This window comes from Glycine soja, chromosome 10 (assembly GCF_004193775.1).
Source record: "Glycine soja cultivar W05 chromosome 10, ASM419377v2, whole genome shotgun sequence".
Taxonomy (NCBI): Eukaryota; Viridiplantae; Streptophyta; class Magnoliopsida; order Fabales; family Fabaceae; genus Glycine; species Glycine soja.
The window spans coordinates 11,205,709-11,226,348 of NC_041011.1; the positions used below are offsets into that span (position 1 = coordinate 11,205,709).

The 20,640-nt window shown below is 34.7% G+C and overlaps 1 protein-coding gene across 1 annotated transcript; it reads right to left on the reverse strand.

Annotated features, from left to right (window-relative positions):
* Nucleotides 1–9,366: 9,366 nt before the first annotated feature.
* LOC114369748 lies at nt 9,367–11,529 on the reverse strand. Its single transcript, XM_028326996.1, has 3 exons — nt 11,415–11,529; nt 10,784–11,272; nt 9,367–9,843 (listed from the first exon to the last, which is right to left on the reverse strand). The coding sequence occupies exons 2-3, from the start codon at nt 11,194–11,196 to the stop codon at nt 9,555–9,557; spliced, it is 702 nt and encodes a 233-aa protein (XP_028182797.1). The 5' UTR covers nt 11,197–11,272; nt 11,415–11,529; the 3' UTR covers nt 9,367–9,554.
* Nucleotides 11,530–20,640: the final 9,111 nt, after the last annotated feature.

A 20,640-nucleotide genomic window follows, 5' to 3' on the forward strand; every position in this document is an offset into this window, starting at 1 on the left:
GTACTCGCTTTGATATAACTATTAACAATTAATTTGACACCACTAATCAGAGAGTTCATAAATTTTGTTTGCGTAATCATTTTGTGTAAAATTCGTTTTATTACTAAAATAGGTAATCCGAGTACTGAAGAACTGTTTTTATAGAATTTTATTTTAAGATAAAGATTTGGAACTATTTTTATAACAATAAAAAGTACCACAGAAGCTTTTTTTTTTAACTGAGTATAAGTGGTATCTTTTATAATTAATTTTGAAATATTTTTATTTTCTAATGCTCTAAAGTTTTAAAATTAAAATAGTGGCATGCTAGATAAATGAAATAAGGGCATAAATATAATAACATGATATCTTTTATTTTAATTTTAAATGAGAAATACATTGAAAATATAATAGAAAAATAAATTATTATTAGGTTATGAATTAGTGTCATTTTTAAAACAAATAAAGAAACATAATTAAATTAGTACGGTAACCTTTTGCTTTGTTTTTAATTGGTTAGGTTGAAAACACTAAATTTTGAAAACTTATAGAAACCAAGCAAAAAAATGTCCTTCACACACATGAAGTAGGCACGAGATAATGAAATAAGGGGCCACCGTTCAATTTGAGTTACCAAATGGGATTGGATTCGATCAATTATCATGAGTGCGAGTATGTCACCTCAAGCAAACAAACCAAAGATGGACACGAGAAAAGGCAAAGAAACTAAATAACAATAATAAATTGTACCTATAAATAATAAAAATAACAAAAAATTAAAGACTGTCTTCCATTTTCCTTTTCATATTTCAGTTAAAGATAATGGTAGGTAATTTTGTTAGGTATTAGCATATTCGATGGAATTTTGGCAACAAACAAATAGATAGCATATTCGTGGGGAATATGTTAGCAATCAATTACTCTTTTAGTTGTTAATTTGGGGTATATTTTTTTAGTTACTAAAATTTTAAATTTTTTTTTCTTGTCCCAGAATTTTAATAAATTATTATTTTGTCATTGGCATACTAAATTGACATTTTATGTCAATTTTTAGTTGTCATAAATTATTTTATATTTTTTAATTGCTTGAACTGTCATAAAGTATTAGAAAATATTACACAAGGTCGGTCTAATAAAAAATGAAATCTAAAATAAAAATTAAGAGAGATTTTTTTTACTTTAAAAATAATTATATGTGAAGTCTTATAGACAATGTGACTTTTTTTTACTTTAAAAAACTAATATAAAATGTTATCACCACAAAATATTAAAAATCATTATAAAATATCAATTTATTACAGAGATTAAAAAAATAATTTATTAAAATTTAGGGACTAAAAAACATTTTTAAATTTTATAAACTACAAAGCACAACTCTAAGAGACTAGAACAATAATGAAACCAATTTTTTATATAATATTTTTTCATCTTTTAGATTTTCTAAAGGTTCTTAAATATAAAAGCTACCAAATTTTCACAATAAAAAAACTCTGAAACTTTTGCGGGGCAAGGGGATGAAAAAAAAAAGCAAGAAAAAGTAAAAGGTGCGTAATGATTTATATGTACACCGATTTAGAAATATACAAAGAAACAAGAAGAAAAATAAATGTAAAAGTAAGATGAAAAGGAGAATAAATGTTTGTTGAAGCGAAGATTGATTCTCGCATTACTATTGTCCTCAAATATTTCAATTATCTCATCAATGACGGAACCAAAAAATATAGTTAAGGGGGCAAAACTTTAATTAGTCTAATAAAAAATATAATATAATATTTCTAATAATTCTTAAACACTTCAGTTTGACCACCAAAACTGAAATGCTACCTTAAATTCTTAAAGGCAATTTGCTTATGTAGAGGGGGTGAATGCTTTTTTTTTTTTTTTTCAAATGTAAATGTCAAGGTTCTTTTGCTTCAGGGTAGCTACCCCTATTTTGCTTTACCTAGTTTTGTCACTGCATATCATCAACTAATTAATAATGCACACAAAATCAATGCATATGAACGAAAACTCATGCAAAAGACCAACTCTACTTAGGGGTTAACAAGTTTATACCTGATTCATCAATTGATTGTGTCCTCTAACATCATAAATATATCACCAACAAGGTCTTCTTGGTCTAAAATCATAACATATGCATAAACTATTTAGTGGACACACCAAAACTCTAATTCATAGGAGCAATCATGGTTTTATTAAAAAAAAATATGTATAAGAATAGTCATTATCACAATTTGAAGATGCATGACCCTGACTCTTAGTGGGATACAACAGCCAGATTCGTGAGCCCCTCCACATATGCTGGATCCTCCAACCTGTAAAACAGCTGAATGTGAAGGTTGAGTCACTTGCAATTGATTAGGCAACTTACTCAAAGTTTCTGTCAATGTCTCAAGCTGCTCAGATAGCAACTTGTTCTGTGCCAATAGTGCAATTTGAGAGGAAAGCTCTAGCAGGCTTCTCTTTGTGGGAATGTGAGTCCGATCACGCAGAATGGCATGATCACTAGCAATCATATTTTCAATAAGCTCCATGGCTTCTTCTGGGGTCTTCAACTTGATTTTCCCCCCAACAGAAGCATCTAATAACTGTTTGGACTATGGCCTTAGCCCATCAATAAAGATATTCAGTTGAATTGGTTCTAAGAATCCATGAGTTGGTGTTTTCCGCAACAAGCTACGAAATCTTTCTAATGCATCGCTTAGGGACTAATCCGGAAACTGGTGAAATGAAGAGATGACTACTTTTCCTTCAGCTGTTTTGGACTCAGGAAAATATTTCTTCAAGAATTTCTCAACTACTTCATCCCAAGTCTTCAAACTATTTCCTATAAATGAATGTAGCCACCTCTTGGCTTCCCCACATAATGAAAAAGAGAACAAACTCAGCCTCACTGCGTCTTCAAGCACACCGGCAATCTTCATTGTATTGCAAATCTTAATGTATGTGGCCAAGTGTGCATACAGGTCTTCGTTTGGCAAGCCATGAAATAGATTTCCCTAAATTAACTGTATTAAGGAATAAGGATAAGTAATGTTATGTGCTTGAACTTCCGGTCGTGCTATACTTGTGAAGAATTGGGGCACAGTTGAGCTAGAGTAATCCTCAAGAGTAACCCTCTTAGGTTGACCTTTAGCCATGATATCAGCCTCAGATGCACCTACTTCTGGTTCTCTTGGCTCTAGAAAGATAGAAGATGACTCAGATGATTGAGCTTCTTTCGGACCTGGTTGTGTTGTCCTGTCCTGCAAAATTTTTCTTCTTCTCTCTGCGTTGTTCCTCCTACAAGTGGCTTCTATCTCCAAATCCAATGGAGCTAAATCACCTGCAGAAGGGTTACCTCGCATACAAAACACTAACAAGAGCAGCAGTTAACCAAATCAAGAGAAGAATAAATTTCAACTATTCACACAAAAATTAATCAAAGAATAAAGAATAAATGTCTACAACTGAACTATACTTCCCAAATGGAAAGAAGTTCCCCGGCAACGGCGCCAAAAACTTGTTCCACACTCTCCCAATTGCGATACTAATCAGCAAGTGTACTGAGTCGCGCAAGTAATATAAAACAGTAAGAACCGAGTATCGAATCACAGGGAACTTGTTTCATTCAGAGAACATTCAATCAGTAAGTAAACATTTGTATAAAGCCAGTAAATATAAAAAGAAATTGTGTCTACAGTTCTAATTTAACTACAAAATTAACTATTTAAAGGTGAGAGATAAACAGATGATTAAAAATGTTGGGTGTTTCTACTGAACCTACTTGATGTTATTGAGTATTTTTCTCTATTTAAGGTTGTTTTTCGTGTTCTATGCCGAAAACAACTACCCCCAACTAGGATCCCTCAAGTGAATTGGTCTAACTCTATCTAAACTTCGTTCTAGATCCCTCTTCGAACTTAGTCTAAACGATTTGCATTAAGATTATGACATAATATAAACTAAATCCCTGCACTCCGTGTCCAGACATACAGTTCTCTAGCCTGCTTTATCCAGTTCTAAGGATTTAAAACACTTTCCAATGCTAAAAATCCTAACTTTACACACAAATGGGTGATCAAGCCACAAGCATGCAAGAATTAAGTGTAGATAGAAGCAATGAACACATAAAAACAACTTTAAATAGATAGTAAAAGACACGGGAACACAATACTCTGATAGGATGTGACATTAGGGTATAAATTTCTGTATTAATTGCATGAAGTCTCGGACGACCTTGTTTTGAGCCGAGATGATTTATTATTTATTTGGACAAGTTTTATTATGATGTTAGAAAAGTGAATGTGAGCCTTTTATCCTTTTGAAAGGCTTGTATTTAAATGTGTTTAAAAAAAATTAATTAATTATGATTTCTTATTCCTTTTATTATTAGTATATATATGTATAGGGTGGAGGGTGTCACAATAGAGGCTCAAATGCTGACAGAAGCTGCAAAGTGTGCAATTACTGTGGTATCACTGACCACACTAAGACAGAGTGCTTCAAGAAACATGGATATCCATCAGGACATCGTTTGCACAAGGCGTCCGGTGCTAATATCAATAACACAGCTACAAAAATAATGAATATTGAGAATTCTGTAGCAGCAACTACATTTCAGGAAGGACGGAATTCAAAAATGAAACTGACATCACAACAATATCAAGCTCTAATGAGTTTTCTACAATAGACATCTACCACTGGATGTTCTTCTTCTACACAGACAGTCCATATCAATCAACTTGGTATAGTTCCTAAAATTGATTATGTTATAGGAAGTGTTTTACCTATAGTTTGCACCATAAATAATGATTTTGATCTCAATACTTGGTTCCTTGACTCGAGGGCTACTGATCACATTACATCTTCCCTTGATTTGTATAGTGAGTGTAAACAGATTTCTCCCATCACTATTAGCCTCCCTAATGGAGAACAACTGATTGCTAGATACTCTGGGACTGTGCATATTTCAGAATTTCTTGTTCTGACTGATGTGTTGTATCTACCTAATTTCAATTTCAATTTGATCTCCATTTCCAAATTGACTAATTCCATGCATTATCAGCTTGTATTCTTGGCTAATAAATGTCTTATATAGGAAATCTCCACCAAGAGGATGATTGATACAGTTGATGTTGAAACTGGTTTGTACAAACTCAAGTCAACCTCTAGCCATCACAACAATACATCCCTGGCTATAATGAGTCTCCATATCAAAAACTTTATTATGTATTATATGATGTTAATTTACTTTGAGTTTTTGGTTGTCTATGTTACACTAGCACTCTTAGTGCTAACAGAAAAAAGCTAGATCCTAGAGCCTTACCTTGTGTGTTTCTGAGATTTAAACCCCACAAGAAAGGTTACATTGTGTATAATCTCCAAACACGAACCATTGAAGTGTCTCGAAATGTCATTTTTTATGAGAACTGTTTTCCCTTCTCTACTCTCAACATTGTTGACCCTACCACCTTTGCCCACCCTTCCATCACTACCCATAATCCAGAAGCTTTTTCTTCTCCTATAGATTCCTCTTCTCCTACACCTTTACCTCCTCAACCTGAACCTATATCCATTGACTAGCCATATACTAAGCCCACCTCCTCTGAACATTCCCTTCGTAAGGTTGACAGAGTTCAAACCAAACCCATCAAATACAATGACTATCAAACCATGCATCAACCACTATCACTAATCATCCATACACTAAACATCTTATTTCCTCTATGATTTCCTATAATAAGCTTTATTCCCATTATCACAACTTTATTCTTAATGTCTATACTAATTTTGAGCCTAAGTCTTATATTGAAGCCTGTAAACATGATTCATGGGTTCGAGCTATGCATGATGAAATTTCTGCTTTAGAAAGGAATCATACATGTGTGCTTACTAATTTACCTCAGCATAAAAATGTGATTGGTTGCAAATGAGTGTACAAGATCAAACATAATGCAGATGGCTCTATTGAACGGTATAAGGCTCGCTTGGTTGCTAAGGGCTATACCCAAATTGAAGGCCTGGACTATTTAGATACTTTTTCTTCAATAGCCAAAATTACTACAGTTCGACTTTTGCTGGCACTCGCTGCTTCGAATAAGTGGTTTATTAGACAGCTTGATGTCAATAATGCGCTCCTTCATGTTGATCTTAATGAAGAGGTGTATATCATTCTACCTCCAGGTATGAAATCTACTAAACCTGGTCAAGTTTGTAAGTTACAAAGATCTCTCTATGGGTTGAAATAGGCCAGTCGTCAATGGTATGCTCGATTATCTAGTTTTCTTGTTGCTCATGGCTTCAAACAGTCTGTTGCTGACTATTCTCTCTTTACTTTGAAAAGAGAAAATTCATTCACTGCATTATTGGTCTACGTTGATGATATTGTTCTGAGTGGCAATGATCTCTCTGTTATTTCTCATATTACAACATTACTGGATAACACTTTTAAGATCAAAAACCTTGGTAATTTGAAGTATTTTCTTGGATTTGAAGTTGCTCGTGGAACCTCTGGTATTAACATTTGTCAAAGAAAGTATGCTTTTGATCTTCTCATCGATACTTATATGTTAAATTCCAAGCCTGTTTCTACTCCTTTTGATTATTGTACTAGACTACATCAATCCTCTGAGTCATTGCTTTCTGATTCACAAATTTCTTCATATAGACGCTTAATTGGCAGGTTAATATACCTTACAAATACCAGACCTGATATCACCTTTGTTGTTCAACACCTGAGTGGGTTCATTGCTTCTCCCACTATTGCTCATTACACGACTCTTTATCATATTCTTTGATACACTAAAGCTGCTCCTGGTTTGGGTATTTTCTTTCCTTCTACCAGCGAGCTTCAACTCAAAGCCTTTAGCGATTATGATTGGGCTGGATGTATTGATACTAGGAAATTCGTTACTGGTTTTTCTGTTTATCTTGGTTCATCACTTATATCATGGAAATCTAAGAATCAAGCCACAGTCTCAAGAAGTTCTTTTGAAGCCGAATATCATGCCCTTGCTACTGTAACTTGTGAAATTCAATGACTCACATATTTGCTTCATGACTTTGGTATTATTCATAAGCCTGCTTTGGTGTTCTGTGACAATAAATCAGCTCTCCACATTGCAGCTAATCTTGTCTTCCATGAAAGAACCAAGCATATTGAGATTGATTGTCACTTGGTTCGTGACAAGCTACTTTCGGGTTTGACCAAACTCTTGCCTATTGTTTCAGCACAACAACTTGATGATGTTTACACAAAAGTTTTAGCTCCCGGTGCGTTTCATTTTATCTATTCCAAGCTAGGTATGAATGACATTCATTCCCCAGCTTAAGGGGGGATATTAGCCTTCTCTCTCATTTCAGTTAGAGTAGTTATAACTGTGTTAGTTGTCATAGTTGTCAGTTAGAGTAGTTATAACTGTCTTAGTTGTCTTAGCTGTCATAGCTATCAGTTAGTTTATTATAAACTAACTTTTGTATATAATTTGTATTCATGATTGAATTAAGTAATGAGAAGCATTCCTTTCGTCTTCTTCTTCAAGCTTCTTTTCTCTCTGTCTTAGAATATGTTGTGCCATGAGTTTTATAAAGGTAACAAAAAAAAAATCAATTGTTGAACCATGCAAGAAAAAACTGAACTAAATGTATATTATACAAGCTTATAATACTCATTATCATTTGGATACGAATAGTGATACAACTTATTCCAAATATAGGTTTACTATAATACATTAATATTGCGGAAGCAAAGCTTTCCAAATTTATTTTGATGATGCCAAAGACTCAAGTCAAGAATCAAGAGTCAAGCACGTATCAAGAATCAAAGGGTCGTTCAATCAAGAATCAATATTAAAGTGAAGATTCAAGAGAAGACTCAAGATGTAAAAGAACTTCAAGAAAAGCATCAAGATAAGTATTAAAATATTTTTTTCTTCAAAAACCAAATAGCACAGTTTTGTTTTACAAAAGAATTTTCTCAAATTTTCTAAAGTTACCAGAGTGATTACTCTCTGGTAATCAATTACTAGTTGACAGTAATCGATTACCAGTGACCAGATTGGTTTTCAAAATGTTTTCAAATAATTTGTAACGTTCCAAAATGATTTTCAAATAGTGTAATCAGTTACACTATATTAGTAATCGATTACAAGTGAATCTGAACGTTGGAATTCAAATCCAATTGTGAAGAGTCATAACTTTTCATAAAATACATTGTCTAATCGATTACACCATTGTGGTAATCGATTACCAGTGAATAGTTTTGAAGAAAATAGTTAAGAGTTATAACTCTTAACATGATTTTCTTAAAAGTCATAACTCTTCCAATGTTTTTTTTACCAGACATGAAGAGTCTATAAAAAGCAAGACCTTGGCACACATTTTAAAAAGCATCCAAAAAAATGCATATCTCTTTCAAATCTTTTCTTACCATTGCCCATTGTTTTTCTTTGCAAAAACTTTTGCCAAAAAGCTTTCTAAACTTCGGTTTCAAAACTGTTTTTCTGCAAGTGGAAATTCTGCAGAAAACAAAAGTGTACTATCTTTTCTTTCTTCTCCCTCTTGCCAAAAGAATTCAAAGGACTAACCGCCTGAGAATTCTTTTGATTCTTCCTCCTCCCTTTGAACAAAATATTTCAAAGGACTAACCGCCTGAGATATCTTTTGTTTCCCCTTACAAAGATTCAAGAGACTAACCGCTTAAGAATTCTTTGTCTTAACACATTGGAGCGTACATCCTTTGTGGTACAAGTAGAGCGTACATCTACTTGGGTTGTAATACTGAGAACAAGAGAGGGTACATCTCTTGTGAATCAGTTCAAGTGGAGCGTACATCCACTTGGTTGTTCGAAGAGAACAATGGAGGGTACATCCCTTGTGGATCTTTGCTTGTAAAGGATTTTACAAGGTTATTGGAAATCTCAAGAATCGGTGGTTGTTTGGGGACTGGATGTAGGCACGGGTTGTTACCAAACTAGTATAAAAACTTGTGTTTGTTTTCTTCTTCCCTACACTCTTTAATTTCCACTGCGCATTTTTTATTTTCGCTTTACTTTTGTCTAAGTTATTGTTTCTGTTCTTTACTTTCTCATAACTTAGTAATAAAACCTAATTGAATCTAGTAACATTAAGAAGGATAAATTTTTAATTAGTCAAGACACGTTCATAATTAATTCAATCCCCCTACTTAATTATTCTGAGGTCACTTGATCCAACAAACATAAATAATACTCAAATTATTTTATGCATATAATATATTTTTTTAGACACATGTGGCTAACTTAAACATGTATTCAACTTGCTTATATTGTTTAATCTTGACTTCAACTAGTGTGTATATATATATATATATATATATATATATATATATATATATAGATTCATGATAAAAACTAAGTTAATCCCTAGGTGAAGTAGCAGGTGAAACACGTCTTTATTTAATCAAATGTACATGTAGATTCCTTCTCTAAAGGCAAGTTCGTTGTGATATATATTATCATAATAATAATATAATGCTTAATTTTATGACCAATCAATTGGACCCACCAAAATTATAATGTTTAATTTTTGTTAAAAAAAATTATACATGAAAGCACTTAAGCTTCCATTATTATACGACATTTCTTGATGACAAAGTTATTATATGATATTTCATGAATTGTTCTAGAGATAGATATACATACACATACCTGAATAATCCTCAATCTGAAGGATAGTTGATGTAGTGCATTATTCCCTTCTGCAATGTGGGTGTTTGCGTCCATGGAAACCAAGCTCACGTGGTGAGCCAGTTTTAAGAATTCCAATAACCGGATTAATAAATCAGTTTGAGAAACTTGTCCTCTCACTTTCACTTGCAACTCCACCATTCTCTCTTCTAATGAGCTTGATTCGGGTACATGTGAAATTATGACACGCAAAACATGAGGTGCAAATATATCCACAGACACATTAAGCATATGTTCTTTGTAGTTTTCGAAGGATGCAGACATTTCATTGTATATGTCCAAGTAAAAATAAAAAACAATACAAAACCTGCAACAAGTTGTCCTAGAACAAATGCAATTTGATAAGTATAGTATTGTTTAACAGAGATTTTTGAATAAGTAGATGATGATACTTATTAGAAGAACTGAGAGAAGTATATGAAAAACAACACCAGTAGTAGCTAAAAAGACACAAGTGAACAAGTCCCACCCAAAAATAAGATTTAATCCTTGTGTCATGCCCAGGATCTTGCAAAACAGGTAGAATCATAGCTTCAGGTCAAAACAATGTGAAAATCTTTGAAGAGCCAGCTAAATCTTTGAAGGTTAATCAAGCATACTACCATGTTAAGGTCTAGTGTTGTTCATCAGTTGTTTCCTAAAATAAATTTAATTGATATACAATGAGAATCTAAAATAATTTTACATAGACATTTAATATTATTTAGTTTAATTAATAAAAATTAATGATACATTAAAATATTTAATAAAATTAGTAACATAGTGCATACCAATTAAAATTCAACTAAATTTATCTTTAATCGAACAATTTCTGAAAATAATTATATAGAAAAAAAGTGTCACAAAGCAAATAAAACAAAAAGTAATTACCAATCTATAGTTAAGTCAGACAACCTGTCAAAAAAAAGTTGGTGAATATTTGACACTAATAATATATTAACCAAAAAATTAACCATGTTAGGAGAACAATCCCATTAAAAGGGATAATTCAGATTTCAGATAAGATTAATCATCAATAGTAAAGTTGTTGAATGTTTGATGCTAATAATATGGTTAATTTGCAAATGCAAAATGAAGCAATTAGGGGAAGAGCTTACGATATATCAACAAGGTTGCCAATAGAAGCAACAGTGGAAGCAATTGTCCAGTACACAACAAGAGGGATATCTTGCATGCCAGCTTGCAAGGAATGCACAGCCTCTGTGTTGTAATCCATGGAAAACCATTTTGCCCATAGATTGATGTAATTAAGCATTTCTCTGAAAACTGCGACCGGATCAATCATATCTACAGGGACCCTTCTGCTGATTTGGACTTGATTCAGCTTTCTCAGTGAGTTCCCAAATTGATCTACAGCTTGAACCCGATCAAGCCTCCAAAACTCCCCATATAAAGAGAAACCAACTATTGCTATTAGTGCTTTCGCATCCCACGAGAAGCCACTCAGTTGCTGAAGAATCCTTAGTGTTGTCTGGTGTGCACATTCTAGAGTGCCACGTGTGGTTATCATCTGTTACTTGTTACCAGTTGATTTCCTCTTCATTTGCAGAGTTTGAATCCACTTTAGAAATTTGAGGCTCAACTTTCTGCAAAATTATATAACAGAACAAAGTAACAACTGTATGTTTTAATAAATAATAGCTTTTTTAAAAGCAATTACAATTATGAAATGTTGTAAGTGGATGTCAATAACAACATTGGTAATAGTGAAAAAGCTCTCTATCTCACCTTTACTTCCTTTATTGCCACCGTACTTGAAACACGATGATGTTCATTCCTCCGAGGTGGTGCTTGATCCTCAATATCTTCAAGATACCACACACACACACACACACACACACACACACACACACACAAACTTGAAGTAAAGGGTAAGAAAGCAAAAGAAATGGTTATGCAATGCATCAAAATCATTCAAAAGTTACTTGTGATACCAATAATCACCAATTATTAATAACCTACAATCACTTTTAACAACATTAATAAAAATCTGGATATATATTGATCTTTCTTCCTATCCTATACTGTACCCTGTGCATTTATTGGTCTACAAATAATAAAAAAATTGGAAGTGGAACTGCACAATTACGAGATCCATGATCATGACCAACTGCCATATCTTAATACACCTTTTATTAGAAAAATAGAGTGATAGAATCATAGATAGAAACACAAGAAACTAAGTCAAAACTAATATGCAAAACAAAATAATAGAGCAAACAGTACTGGTCCACTTTATTGCCAATAGCACGTCTGAAGCCACATGGAACTGCTGCCACTTCAATATCCCTAACATGAAATCTAATGTTGGTTTTAACCCTGAAAAAGAAAATTTCAACTACTATGGGAAAAAGAGCAACAAGGAAGAATTTAGATAACAAAGACAAAAATTAAAATCAAAGGAGGAAAATAGTTGATATGTCTATTCAGGATACAATTAGGAACCCAATCTTTAGTGATTCATATCCATATATACCAAACCAAAATAGAATTCATAACAAGTAGGAACGAAAGTAGACAATAATCTGGTATAACACAAGCAATTTAACAGACCAATGCATGTTCAAAACCATTCATTATAAATGGAAACACTCTTCAGATAGTTATAAGTAATATACAAGAGAGAACCTAAATACACATTGCTATCATAAATCGAATCTTGGCCAAAAAGATGCCTAGGCATTTTTCTCTAACCAAATACAATAGCAAAGAACAACATAAGTTGCACACTTCTACAAAAAAAATTTCTCAAATCATGAGAAATTTTACCAAAGAGGCAGATTTGAAAATGAGGAATGGACACAGCAATAGGACCAAACAATTTTGCTACTATCACTCTAAATCACATAATCTGAAAATGATTCATAACTCAAATTTGCTTTAAAGATTGACATAATCAGAACAAGAATATTAATCGCGTCAATGCTCAATGCAATTGATGGATGAGTAAAGAGATACTAGATTGTGAAGCCACAAATGCCCACAGTTCCCGAGCCTTGTAATATCAATGATAATAGCCTTCAAGTTTTCAGAAAGAATGCTACAATAGAACTTCTGGGGTAAATGATGAAGATGCTTTACATATGCAATCCTTCTGGCACCCTTTTTTTCTTCTTAAACATAACCTTATCCTTTGCCTTCTTGAAATCAGCATGCGTCACTTGAAGAGAAATATTTAAAAAAAAAAATTGGTCATGAGAGTAAAGGAAAAGACACACTTTAACATCTCTTCTTGAATCGAAACCATCTAACTGGTTCAACAACTCTAGCATAGTCCTCTCGTTGAGGAAAAAGAAACCTTCTCGTTGACCACATACACGGAGTTGGATGAGGCCTAAATGATTACGGGCTGAGGGTTCACCGATTTACAGGCCTCGAGAAGCGTGATGAGGCCTACGATAGTGCTCTGGATGTAGGAGTGGGGATTCTGCATGGTGTAGCGAACCCCAGCTTGCATCGTGAGGTGCATCTGTGCGTGAAAGAGGCGGAGAGGTAGCACTTGTCGGAATCAACGAAGCCTTGAAAGCCGAGATATGAAGCAGTAAGGGCTATTAAAAAGAGGGCCCTCAGGAAACATGGTGTTGAACGGAAGAGCTCCTCCTCTAACAAGGCTGTAGGTGGTGTCGGGGTAAAGGATGCAGAGGAGGGAGAGGTCGAAGCTGGGGAACTAAAAGGAGAGGAGTTTGGCGGTGACGATGGAGCAGAAGAGGGAGGCGAGGGTTTAGAGGAAGTGAGGGTGAGAGTCAGAGTGAGAGAGAGGGCTTGGAGGAAGTGAGAAAATGAGAAGGGAGCGAGAAAATGAAGGTTTAGACAATGACGGTTTTTTCTAAAGACCGTAGTGTTTGAAAAGCGAAAAATCTCAATGACGACAGTGTTTGTAAAAATCGTCATCGCTCATCTCCTTTTAATTACAATTTTGCCACCGTGTTTATTTTAAGACGGTTTCAGGCGAACCGACTTTAATTTTACATCATAAAATATGCATATTTCTGTAGTGATTTGAGCATGTTTTAAGAAAAAGGAGTGTATAACATACTGAATAAATAAACTAACAATATCCAAATTCAATTGCAACAATGTTTTAACAATTATTTTTCTGCATGACAACACCTTAAGATAAATTTACCTTGATACAGTGATTTAGGAAGGTTTGGACTTTGGATCATCATCTTCATCGAACTAGGGGGGATTTTTTATGAGTTAAATAATGCATTAGAGACTAGACCACATGCAATCAGTTAAGAAAATCAAAATTGTAGAAATTATTATGAGCACAAACATATTCGATGAGCACAACAAGTTTGTGTCCACGTTCAAATATTAATTGTTGTACTTGAACCTTTTATTTAGCCGGCAATGTGCGTTCTTAAGGTTGAAATCTTACTCTATATCTATTGGTACTTTGTTCCTTGTGTACTTGGCCATAACTATTTATTGAGTCCAAAAACATAACATCAGTTGAACCATCCCCGAACCCCAATTAAAAAACTTTTAACAACATCATGGTGCAATCAAAGAAGTTTAGAGGTGTCAAGCAGTGCGCCATTAGGGTTCATGGGTATCCGAAATTCGCCACCCACTTTTGTAACTTATTTCCACTTCATTTTTGTCAAAGCGATGTGAGATTTTTTGGCGTATGGAACACTAACAAATTAGTAATATATTTCTTTTATGGAATTGGAAGAGAAAGGTGTGGGCTAGTGATGCAATCCTACCCCCCAAGGGCATTGGATAGAAGACTCCAAGAAGATTGGGCCAAAAATGCAAGAGAAGGCCCTAGGGTTCTCATGAGCCTTAGGGTAGATTTCGGGCCCATGGGCTAAGTATGAGCCCACTTATCTTGGTACATATTAGATTAAGGTTTCATTAATTTTGGACCTTGTATTTAGGGCTCCATATTGTAGGTAGGGTACCCTAGAAATATAAGATTTTTCAGCCCTTGTATTTTAGGGCACCTAGACTAGTTTTTGTATTAGGGGTAGTTTTGTAATTTCACATGCACTAAGTGGATATTTGATGTGTGTGGTTGGAAATAAATTTAATTGAATTGGTAGAGGCCCAATCCAATTAAATTTTAGAGGGGGAGGTGAGCATTTGCTTACTACACCCCATTGCCACATCATATAGTCACACTTTGTGCATGTCCTTCATGCTTTTCATGCCTCATGACACCTAAGCACACTTAGTGGAGAATCTTGGAATTGATCTTGGATTAGTGGGCTGAACCATAACTAAAATTCACTAATCATAATTAGTGAAATTTTGGCTCCAAAGTTTGGCTCCACAAATTCAATTTCAAATTCAAGTGAAATTTGAATTTCCCTCCAATTTTGTGTGACACTTAGGCTATAAATAGAGGTCATGTGTGTGCATTTTTTTCAACTTTGATCATTTGAATATTAACTTCAGATTTCAGAGCTCTTTTTGAGCACAAAATTTCGTGCTCTTCTCTCCCTCTCCCTTCATTCATCTCCTTCTTCCTCCAAGCTCTTATCCATGGCCTCCTATGGTGGTGAGCTTTTTCTAAACTCATCTTCTCCTTGAAGTGGCGTCTCCTCTCTCTCTTCCTTCTCCATTCCGCTGCCATTTATCTTCCAAGAAGCAAAAGAATCCATTGATGAAGAAGATCCTAGGCCTACAAGCTCCAATGGAGCTTGCATCATGTGGTATCAAGAGCATCTTCATCTAGGTGATGTTCTTTTGCTTCCTCTATCTTTTTGTTTGGTGAATTCTCTTTAATTCCTTGTTCTTCATCTTATTCTCCATGTATATCCTCCATTTTCTTGTGGTTTGGTGCTGTTTAGAGTAGATTCAAAAAAAAATAAACCGATTAAATCTTTGATCTACACTTGTTCTTGCATTTCCATGGTTCAAATTTTGTAGATCTACTCTTGAATCTTGTTTTTGTGTTGATTTTAGGTTCTATCATTTTTCATTCATAATATTCTTGTGCTGAACCTTAGATCTAAATTTTCTTCCAAAATATTGATTAGAAAAAAAAAACACAAAAATCTAAGTGTAAATCACTTAATCCATGTTGTCTTAGAGTCATGTTTAGTCATAGTAATTGTCACATTATGCTCTAAGTTTGTGTTGAATTTTTATTTTGTTGATTGAATTCTAGATACATTTGTTCATGTATTCTTGTCATTCTTAGCCTATCTTTTGAATTTTGAGTCTAATTCATACATGTTATTTAGTTCATAACATGTTCTAAATCAATTCCTAGAAGTAGTCTTGTTGTTGAACTCTTTTTTTTTTTTTTTGTTTTCTAAGTTTCCTACATGATGCCTATGATGAAGTTGAGTTGTGGTGCTGAGTTGTGGCTGGATTTGTGAATCAAAATAAGTCTTAAGCTCTCTTGAATTGTGTTATTCAATATAATTGAGCATAAGCAAACACAAATTGTAACTATCCAAGCCTTAAACAACATAAACACTACTCTTGATTTCTAGGTTGAAATCACTAGTGCTGGAAGCTTGAACATACAAAATTGTATAAATTACTGGGAATTGGTCACTACGAGTTTTGAGCTGAATTTTTTACTGAATTTTCTAGACATCTGGAAAAAAAATATAAAAAAAGAACCAAGCGATTTGGATTAAAGGAAAAAATAAGAAAAATCTCACAAGTTGACAGAAAAATCAGTGTCCAGGAAAAAAAAAGGTGAAAGGAAAGTGTGCTTGTTGTTTTGGCTCAAAAATTTGTTCTATAATTGGTGCCTATTTTATACCAATCCTAGTTCTGAAATTTAAATTGAAAATTATTGTGAAAACAAGTGCCAAAACTAGAGGTTTCTTGAGTCTTTTTTTTTTTTAGTTTTTCTACTCTACTCTAAAGCCATTCTAGGTTTCTCTTTGAGTCCTAGCTTGCTTTTTTGTGCTTTTCATTGCTTTAATTGTTGAATAATCCTTGAAAATTTGTCTTGTTAAAACTCTATTGGTTTATCTTTCATTTCATTTTTTTTTTGTCTTTGGTTATTGCTTGTCTCTTTGTTTCCTTGTTTGTGAGTTTCCATATAGGGAATTGGAAAGGAGGATTGGTGCCATATCTTGAAGAATTTGAGTCAAGAAGAAAGGGGCCAACCACCTTAAGAGCTATTGGACTAAGAAGCACTCCAAATTGAGTGAAACACTAAAGAGAGAATAGCCACTACAATTGAGGACTTTTTTTTTTCTTTGTAATTTTGTAATTGGCAATTTGCTTTGCTTTCAAATTTTGTAACAAAAAGACCTTTCATTGGAAGTAAGTTGGGAGCCTCCACTAGGTCACCCTACTTCCATTTGTGTGTAATAATTTTAGGCAATTTTTCCTTAGGATAGTGAGTGTTTTGTTGGGAACCTTAAATGAGGTCATCCAAACACTCTTAGGATCCGCCTAGTTTGCATTTCTTGCACTTTAATTTCTTGCTTACTTTCATAGCTTATTTCTTTTACCCTCCATTGTCAAACCGCCTAGATAGCTTGCCTTTTACCAATTAGTTTTTACCTTATCTTTCACACCTCTTTTAGTGTTTATTTTGGCTAGTTTCAACCATAGTTTCTTTTACCTTTTGTTTTCAAACCCCCAACAAGAAAGAACCATAACTTAGGAACCAACATGAGTCTTCATTCTTCATCTAGTGTTAATGGTGAGGGCTCTACTCCTAAGGACCCCTTGTATAAGATATTAGATGAGTTGAGATCCCTTAAGTTGTGGAAAGAAAAACAAGAGAGAAAAGAAAAAGGTAAAAAAAGAGTGGAAGAAATAAGTCAAGATAAAAGAGAGAAAATAAGAGAGGAAGAAAGAAGAAAAATAATGAAAGAAATGAAAAGGGAAAAACATGCCTCCTATAGTAGTCATGACTCTTGCAAGAGTTTAAGTGAAGAACTTAGCGACTATTATAGAGGGCGTCATAGTTCACATACTAAACATCACTCCCAAAGAAGAGAAAAGGATAAAAGGCCTCAAGAGGTTAACATTAGCCTCCCATATTTCCATGGAAAAGATAATGTTGAGGCTTACTTAGATTGGGAAATGAAGGTTGAACAACTCTTTGCTTGCCATCATATTAGCGAAGAGAGAAAAGTTCCATTGGCTACCCTTAGCTTTCAAGGGTATGCCCTCTATTGGTGGACTTCCCTTGTTAGGGAGCGAAGGATTCATGGGGATCCTCCAGTAGAGTATTGGAATGATCTTAAGAGTGCCCTTAGGAAGAGGCACATTCCCTCCTACTATGAAAGGGAGCTTATGGACAAGCTCCAAAGGCTTAGACAAGGGAGTATGAGTGTTGAAGAATATAGACAACAAATGGAATTACTCCTTTTAAGAGCTGGACTTAGGGAGGAGGAAAGAACAAGCATAGCTAGGTTCCTTAGTGGGCTTAATATGGAAGTGAGGGACAAGGTTGAACTTCTTCCATATAGGGACCTAGATGAGCTAGTCCAACTTTGTATAAGAGTGGAGCAACAACTTAAAAGAAAGCCTTCTTCAAAATCTTATGGCTCTCACTCTTATCCAAGGAAGGACCAAGCCCATGGAATTTTAGGAGCTGCACCTTCAAAACCCAAGAAAGATAAGGGTAAGACCATAGAAAAATACACCCCTAAGACTAGTTCCCAAGAAAGGACTAGCAACATTAAATGCTTCAAATTTCTTGGGAGAGGTCACATTGCCTCTCAATGCCCCACAAAGAAAACCATGATCATGAGGGGTCAAGACATTTATAGTAGTCAAGAGGAGACTACTTCTTGCCCTTCCTCTAGTGGAAGTGAAGATGAAGTAAGGGGTGAAGAGTCTAGTGAGGAAGTCTACCCCCATGAAGAAGGTGACCTCTTAATGGTTAGAAGGCTCCTTGGAGGTCAATCGTGTGATCTATCTCAATCCCAAAGAGAGAACATCTTTCATACAAGATGCAAAATTTTAGATAAAACTTGTTCTCTCATTGTGGATAGTGGATCTTGTTGCAATTGTTGTAGCACAAGATTAGTTTCCAAGTTGAACCTCACTATCATTCCCCACCCAAAACCTTATAAACTTCAATGGCTCAATGAGCATGGGGAAATGATAGTTAATCAACAAGTGAAGGTACCTTTCTCCATTGGGACATATAAGGATGAAGTTAATTGTGATATAGTTCCCATGGAGGCAGGACATATTCTTTTAGGAAGGCCATGGCAATTTGATAGGAAGATAATTTATAATGGCCTAACTAATGAAATTACCCTCACCCATCTTGGCACTAAATTTGTGTTGCATCCTCAAACACCTTCACAGGTGGCCAAAGATCAACTAACTATGAAAGATAAGAGGGATGAGGAGGAAAAACTAGAAAAACAAAAGAAAAAGAAGGATAGTAAGGCCTTGTCTTCAAAGGCCAAAGGGAAGGGAAAGGAGGAAAACGATTCCTCCAAGAAGATTGTTAAGAAGGAAAATCATTTTGCAACAAAAGGTGATATTAAAAGGGCACTCCTTCTTAAACAATCTTTCTACCTTCTCCTATCAAGGGAAAAATCTCTTAGCACCGCTATACCTCTTGAGCTTGAGGTTATTCCTCAAGTAAAAGAGTTGTTGGATGAGGGTTTGGTTCGCAAGAGCTTAAATCCTTGTGCTTTGTTGGTGCCTAAAATAGGTATTATTAGGCACCAAATCCCTATGATAGGTGGTATGATGAATATGTTGAGTAGTGCAACCCTCTTTTCTAAAATCACTCATGCACCCAACATCTTCATGGTTTGTGTACATAGGGACTCATTAGGTAGGTTTGTTCTTATTTTTTGTTTCAATGCAAACCTAGGTGCTCATGTGGGACACCTTAGGTTTGTCGTAATTTTTTGTAGGAATAATCAACATGAAAATAAAGAAAAAGGTATGTCTTATTCCATTACTTTCCTTAAATTTTTAAATAGTGATCAAGGGCTTCCCATGGACCCTAAGAGAATAAAGGTCATTCTTGAGTGGCCTACTCCACCAAGTATAAGGGAAATTTGGGGCTTCAATATCTTAGCAAACTTTTACAAAAGGTTTGTCCCATATTTTTCTATACTTGTAGCACCACTCATTGAGTGGGTGCGGAACTATATTCTCTCATGGGAAGATGACCAGGAAAGGGGTTTTCAGTCCTTACCATACTCTAACATACCCAACATCACTAATACATATGTTTTCATTCTTTTTACAGGTGTTGAGGAAAGAATCCATGAGTTTCAAGAACCTCTGGATTTGAGGTCAAATCCTTTTCAAGGGGGAGGGAATGATGCAATCCTACCCCCCAAGGGCATTGGATAGAAGACTCCAAGAAGATTGGGCCAAAAATGCAAGAGAAGGCCCTAGGGTTCTCATGAGCCTTAGGGTAGATTTCGGGCCCATGTGCTAAGTATGAGCCCACTTATCTTGGTAAATATTAGATTAAGGTTTCATTAATTTTGGGCCTTGTATTTAGGGCTCCATATTGTAGGTAGGGTATCCTAGAAATATAATATTTTTCAGCCCTTGTATTTTAGGGCACCTAGACTAGTTTTTGTATTAGGGGTAGTTTTGTAATTTCACATGCACTAAGTGGATATTTGATGTGTGTGGTTGGAAATAAATTTAATTGAATTGGTAGAAGCCCAATCCAATTAAATTTTAGAAGGGGAGGTGAGCATTTGCTTACTACACCCCATTGCCACATCATATAGTCACACTTTGTGCATGTCCTTCATGCTTTTCATGCCTCATGACACCTAAGCACACTTAGTGGAGAATCTTGGAATTGATCTTGGATTAGTGGGCTGAACCATAACTAAAATTCACTAATCATAATTAGTGAAATTTTGGCTCCAAAGTTTGGCTCCACAAATTCAATTTCAAATTCAAGTGAAATTTGAATTTCCCTCCAATTTTGTGTGACACTTAGGCTATAAATAGAGGTCATGTGTGTGCATTTTTTTTCAACTTTGATCATTTGAATATTAACTTCAGATTTCAGAGCTCT